The sequence below is a fragment of the Lolium rigidum genome, chromosome 1 (assembly GCF_022539505.1).
Source record: "Lolium rigidum isolate FL_2022 chromosome 1, APGP_CSIRO_Lrig_0.1, whole genome shotgun sequence".
In the NCBI taxonomy this organism is placed as follows: Eukaryota; Viridiplantae; Streptophyta; class Magnoliopsida; order Poales; family Poaceae; genus Lolium; species Lolium rigidum.
The window spans coordinates 89,706,928-89,713,789 of NC_061508.1; the positions used below are offsets into that span (position 1 = coordinate 89,706,928).

At 46.1% G+C, this 6,862-nt stretch overlaps 1 protein-coding gene across 1 annotated transcript; it reads right to left on the bottom strand.

Annotated features, from left to right (window-relative positions):
* Positions 1-2,948: 2,948 nt before the first annotated feature.
* Positions 2,949-3,401, bottom strand: LOC124677441 (histone H2B.2-like). The gene has a single exon (XM_047213431.1). It carries the CDS (start codon positions 3,399-3,401, stop codon positions 2,949-2,951), a length of 453 nt encoding a protein of 150 aa, XP_047069387.1.
* Between the last annotated feature and the right edge of the window lie 3,461 nt (positions 3,402-6,862).

Below are 6,862 nucleotides of genomic sequence, written 5' to 3' on the forward strand. Positions count from 1 at the left end.
GTAATTTGTTCACCCAACATCTGCTATCTTATGGGAGAGACACCGCTAGTGAACTGTGGACCCCGGTCCTATTCTTTACATCTGAAATACAAACTGCTGCAATTGTTCTTTACTGTTCTTCGCAAACAACCATCATCATCCACACTATACATCTAATCCTTTGTTTACAGCAAACCGGTGAGATTGACAACCTCGCTGTTACGTTGGGGCAAAGTTCTGCGATTGTGTTGTGCAGGTTCCACGTTGGCGCCGGAATCCCTGGTGTTGCGCCGCACTACACTCCTCCGCCATCAACCTTCAACGTGCTTCTTGACTCCTACTGGTTCGATAAACCTTGGTTTCTTACCGAGGGAAACTTGCTGATGTACGCATCACACCTTCCACTTGGGGTTCCCAACGGGCGTGTGCTTTACGCGTCATCAAGCTAAATTTCCGGCGCCGTTGCCGGGGAGATCAAGACACGCCTGCAAGGGAGTCTCCACTTCCAATCTCTTTACTTTGTTTTTGTCTTGCTTTACTTTATTTACTCGCTTTGTTTGCTGCACTTATATCAAAACACAAAAAAATTAGTTGCTAGTTTTACTTTATTTACTGTCTTGTTCTCCATATTAAAAACACAAAAAAATTAGTTACTTGCACTTTACTTTTGTTACCATGTCTAGCTCTGCACATGTTACTTCTTCACCGGAGGAATTAGTCTTCACTTTTAAACAAGGGGATGAGGAGAGTTTTAAAGATGCTAGTTCCAGAATTTTTGATTCTTATCGTAAAGCTGAACCTCAAATGACTCTAAGTTTGCTCCTTAGTAACTTTTATTTTGGGCTTATGATTCGCTATAGATATGCCTTGGATGCTGTAGTGGGAGGAGATTTCCTTCATTGCGATGGGGATCAAGCTTTTAATGCCATAAAAAAATTGGTTGCATCACATAGTTGAGCTAATAACTTTGATTCAGCTCTTATTAGCATTTATAATAGATTAAACACTCTTGAGACAAGTGCATCTTGCTTGGAAAAAAATTATAGTTATGTTCGTAACCGTCTTGATCAAGTTTTGGTGAACTCTGGACCTTCAATATGGGACCCTACTATTAAAGTTGTTATAGGTGGTGAAACTTTTCATGCCAATTGTGATATTATGTCTGAATTTTGCCTTATGCCTAAGAGTATTTATGAATCTTTGACACTTTGGGGACTCGTTGAAGGGGAGAAGGAATAACTCTTATTGATAACTCTGTTATAATTCCTAAGGGAATAGCCGAGGGTGTGCATACAACCATTCTTGGAAGAACAATATCCACTGATTATCTTGTTATTGAATGTGTAGGAACAGGACAAATCACACTCGGAAGATCCCTGCAGAAACTATTGGGAGCAGTCATAGATGTGCTTTACGCGTCATCAGCCGCCTCCGCCATGGACGTTGCGGCTCCCGTGGAGGGCGGCGGCGAGCGCGACGGTGCGGGAGGCGGCGGGTTGGGCGACGCGGAGGTGGTGGTGGTGGGCAGCGAAGACGACATGACCGAACGAGGACAATTTGATACCAAATTGGTAGAACCAGCGTGTCTACCCGGTCTAGGGCGGAGATTGTAGGGGAAGGAAGGGGCGGTGTGCATGCGGAGGCGAGGGCGCCGGCGCCAAGGTGCCGTCGCGCGGCTTGGGAGAGGCGGCGGCGCAAGGCGAAGGCGACGGCTAGGGTTTGGGACTCCGACTCCTTGAGGAGTCGGCAACAAAATATGTTTATTGCTTGATTGTTCTGGTCGATTACAACTCGTATATACAAGAGAAATCTGCTGATGGGCTAAGCCCCTAAGGAGATCATTTTGAAGAGGTTACTGGGGCGGGCTACAGATATTACCATTGAACACTAAATCATTCCGAGCAAGCCAAATGGACCAGAGGAGTGCCCCAATCGCTGCCCACGCACTGTAATTGGAGCGCACAATGGGAGATTTCAGACCCATGCTAGCAAAGTCATCAAAACTTTGACAGAGATAATTCAAGAACAGAAAGGATCGCATTGCATATTCAAAATCAGATCGGTAAAAACTCAAAAAGAAATATCAGATCGGTAGATTGCACGATGGCCTAATGAACATGATTTGACAGAGATCTACTTCCTCCTCCGTCCAACGCTGAGCCACACCCTGACCATGGAAGGAGAGGCAATGTTGTACGCAAGTACAACGAGACCGCAACACCTCTGCTGTGCGCCTGTGCTCCATCACAACAGGTTGGAAACTTGGAACTTGGCGCGTAACTGATTCTATTGAAATTCAAAAGCCCGCCCAAACTTTTGGTGTGCAAAAATTCCTGGTACCAAAAGTTAAATCTTAATCTGAGATCGAGAAAACTCTTGAGCAGACAAATGAGGACAGACAGGATTCTGAAGAGAACAATAGATCAGACAGGAGATTCTAAAATAGTTCAAACCAAAGGTTCAGAATCTGAATCCTACACTGAAACAAAAATAAGTCCGTAAACATGCTCATGGTAGTAGTATACCCCCAGACACAGATTGAAACTGGCACGACTCAGATAGTCAGATTGAACAAGCAACTGATTCTAAACTGAAAGTCCGCCCAATTCTTTCATGTGCAAAATTTTCCAGTATCGAAATTTAAATCTAAATCACAGAAAGCACATAGATCACATCACTTCGAAAGTTCAGAACCTGAAACCTACAATGAAACCAAAACAAAGTCACGCAAACAAGCTCGTATTGGTAAGAAATGATATATCCCAGATTGAAACAGCCATCAGTCAGATTCGAAGCGAGGATAACATTTCTTCAGATTGGAACGGTAGGGATGTTCTACAGGAAGCAAATTTCTTACAAGACGACATGCTCAGCACAAATTCAGAAGTCTAGCTACAGAGTACTAGCGATTTCACCTAAAGACGAAACAGAATAGAGGATGCACCCTCCGAGAACACAAACGCAGCAGCCTAGGCGGAAGTGAACTTGGTGACGGCCTTGGTGCCCTCGGAGACGGCGTGCTTGGCGAGCTCGCCGGGGAGGACGAGGCGGACGGAGGTCTGGATCTCCCGGGACGTGATGGTGGGCTTCTTGTTGTAGCGCGCGAGCTTGGCGGACTCGCCGGCGAGCTTCTCGAAAATATCGTTGATGAAGGAGTTCATGATGGACATGGCCTTGGAGGAGATGCCGATGTCCGGGTGCACCTGCTTCAGCACCTTGAAGATGTAGATCTTGTAGGTCTCGACGGACTTCTTGGCCTTCTTCTTGCCCTTCTTGCCCTCGCCGCCCTCCTTGGCCGCCGTCTTCCCCGCCGGCAGCCGCTTCTCCGCCTTGGGCTTCTTGCCGGCCGGGGCCTTCTCCGCCGCGGGCTCCTCCTCCACGGGCTTCTTCGTCGCCGGCTTCTTCTCCGCCTTGGGGGGCATGGGTGGTGCTGGTATCTCCGGAGAGGGAGGTGCGGCGGTGGGGGTTCTCGCCGGAAGGCGGAGGGAAGAGTGGGGAATTGAGATGCCAGGAGACGATCGGGGGGCGGACGATTATATACGAGGAAGAGGTGGGCGCTGATTGGTGGAGGGGGGTGTGCCACGGATCGATTGCGCAAACTGATACCAGCCGTTCACCGCTCTTTGGATGGACGGCCAAGGTGCGTCTCGAGTCGGATCGCTAACGTCTCGCGAAAAGGTAGAGGCGGGAGGCGATTGGCTTCGGCGCGCGAGTGTACCAATTTTTTTTCATGTGCAAAATTTTCCAGTACCGAAAGTTAAATCTAAATCGGAGAAAACTACTACTACCTCTATACCGATTTAGGCCTCGTTCGGTTGCTCCCAGTCCGGCCGGTATTGGGCCACAATCCGCGTGGTTACACAGGTGTTGGGTCCCCGGGGGTTAAACACCGGCCCACGTCTAAAACGCGTTCGGTTAAACCGCGCCGGTTTTCTACACCGTCGGGTTTTGCCCCAAACCTCTCCATTCGACCGGTTTTTAGAAACACGAGGGTCGACCCGTGGATTTCATCCCGAGCGACGCGAGCGATACGAGCTTCCACGACACAGCGACAGCGGCGGCGGCGGCGGCGGCGGCGACGGCTTGACCGGAGGGGACGGTGGCCGGCTGGGCGAGAGCAACTCCACCACACACGCTTCCCTTCCTCGACGCTGAAGCCGCCACGGAGGCCGACCGAGGATCTCCGGCATCTCCTTCTTCCCCGCCTCCGGCGCCGGCCTGCAGAAGGTAATATTATCTCCTCCTCGTCCTCCCCTTCCCCTCTCTGTGTAACGTTAGGGATTGCTCGTGTTGGAAGGTGATAGGTTGTGGTAGGATCAGATCTTGTCCTCCTGGGTGTCTCCTGTCCCTTGCGACGCCGACCAGAAGTGATGTCCTTCATTACAAATGTTGAAATGAGGGCGATTGTAACTCCTGGCTGGCTACCAGCCTTTTGTATTCGAAATTTGTGATTAGGACTGAATGTTTGCACCTTGCAGTACAACATGCTTATCTGAATCTAAAGCTGATAGCTATACTGCATTTAACCAGCCCACACGATTTTTTTGTTCAATTTGGAAACTCATCTTTGCTTCCCAGGTCCTGTGGTCCTCTCTTATATTAAAATGAGATGCCAGTTCATTCATCAGTTAAATTAGCATTTATGCTATTGTTGGTTATTTGAGTTCTGTGGCCTGCTTATCACTGAATTTTGCAAAAGAAATGATACAACAGGCACTGCACCTAAAGAAGACTTGCTTTCATGGATCACGTCTTAGGCCAGCAAAAGGACCAGGAGATTGTTGTGAGGGCCTTAATTTACCAGTAGGCACTGAATTATGGATGAATTATTGTGAGGGCCTTAATTTACCAGTAGGCAACTGTATACTATTAGTACTTTCATAGCTGATTACAGAATCTAACAAGATATGGAGTTAACAATCACTGTGGACTGATTCTTGTGCCTGAGAAAATATGAAAGTTTTTAAAACTTGTAGTACCAAAATTGAGGAATGGGGATTTTTATTAGTACAACTTGACAAGTGTATACGTCCAGAAATAAGTGGCAGCTTTGTTTTTCTCTCTCTGCATATTAGTACCAAGAGTCCATAGTAAGCTATTTGTGGTATTTATACTTTCTGTGTTCTCTTTCTATTTGTGGTATTTAAACCTGCACTTTGTTCCTACTTAGTATCTCGAATTTGTTGTGGTATTTAAAACTGCAATCAAACTACTGCAACTATCCTAGATAGAGCAAGCAAACTATTGCAACCTGCTCTATATAGGATAGTATGTATAACATCAGTACTTATAAGTTTTTAATTAAAAGCAAATTCTGTTCATTAAATAACTAGTGGCCTTTTTATCTTTAGTTTTTTAATGGCTTTGAGAATTACGGATCGGATTAGGAAGAGAGAGGAGGAGGAAGAGGAGGAAGAGGAGGATGATGATGATATGATTCTATTTCTTTTACCAATGCTGCATCTGCTGGGTGAACCAAGGGAAAAAAAGCCCCGCCATACATCGACGATAAGAGGCGAGGAGGTTGTAAGCGACTTGCTGGAAGGGCACGTACAAAATTGCCGGGTAGCATTTAGGATGGAGGCCCACATCTTCAGGGCTTTGGCTAGTTTCCTTCGACGCGAGAGATTGGTGCGTGATACCAGACTTAGCGTCGAAGAGAAACTTGCAGCCTTTCTGTGGATGCTATCCCATAATTCCTCATACCAGGATCTCCAAGTACAGTTCAAGCATAGTAATGACACTTTCCATAACATCATGAATAACTTCTTCAACATCGTTCCTGCACTATCCAAGCACTTTCTGAAGCCTCCCAATCCAGCTCAAGTACACCCAAAGATCCGGAACAACCCAAGATTCTTTCCTTATTTTCAGGTTTTTGCTAAACTACTTCAGTCTAAATCATATAACCATGGAAATATATTCTTTTTCACATAGCAAATGATACTTTGTTGGTGTTCTTTGCAGAATTGTCTAGGAGCTATTGATGGGACTCATGTTCCCATGAACATTAATGGTGACATAGCCACACCATTTAGAAATAGGAAGGGAACACTCAGCCAGAACGTGATGGTGGTGTGTGACTTTGACCTGAACTTCACATTCATTTCTTGTGGTTGGGAGGGCTCGCGGCCGATGCTAGGGTTCTTAGGTCAGCAATTCGCAAAGGGTTTAGAGTACACGAGGGCAAGTTCTATCTTGTGGACGGTGGGTACGCAAATACTAAATTCTTTCTTGCTCCGTATCGTGGTGTTCGATACCATTTGAAGGAGTTTGGCCGTGGTCACCGAGCACCCCAAAACTACCAAGAACTGTTCAATCATCGCCATGCCGTGATACGGAATCATATTGAACGGGATTTGGGAATCTTAAAGAAGCGCTTCCCCATTCTCAAGGTTGGAACACATCACACAATACAAAACCAAGTCAAGCTACCGGCTGCTGTCTGCGAGTGTTGCATAACATCATCCGTATGCACAAGGGGGATGAGAGTTGGTTAGATAACCAAAGAGAACTCATACCTGCAGCAAACTATGTTGACCTACCTGATGGTGACCCCCCATAAAATCATCAAGTCAACCATGAAGGCGACCACCTTAGAGATACCATTGCGCAACAAATGTGGGCAGATTACCGACGTTAAGTAGTGATGTAATAAAGTAGTGACATCTGAACTTATTTGATGTAATAGGGTACCAAACTTTAACTTCTTCGTTTTGCATCTTGTTTGATGTAATAAAGTACCGAGACTTGAACTTCTTTTGTTTTGCATCTTGTTTGATGTAATAAAGTACCGAGACTTGTTTGATGTGAGATTTTTAAATTCTTATATGGTGAATAAATGTCCGTACTGCTTGTATCAATAATATTTGCGGGAGTCGCC

What these genes read in the sequence shown, in the direction of transcription:
- LOC124677441 (XM_047213431.1), bottom strand. Translation starts at nt 3,401, where the DNA reads ATGCCCCCCAAGGCGGAGAAGAAGCCGGCGACGAAGAAGCCCGTGGAG.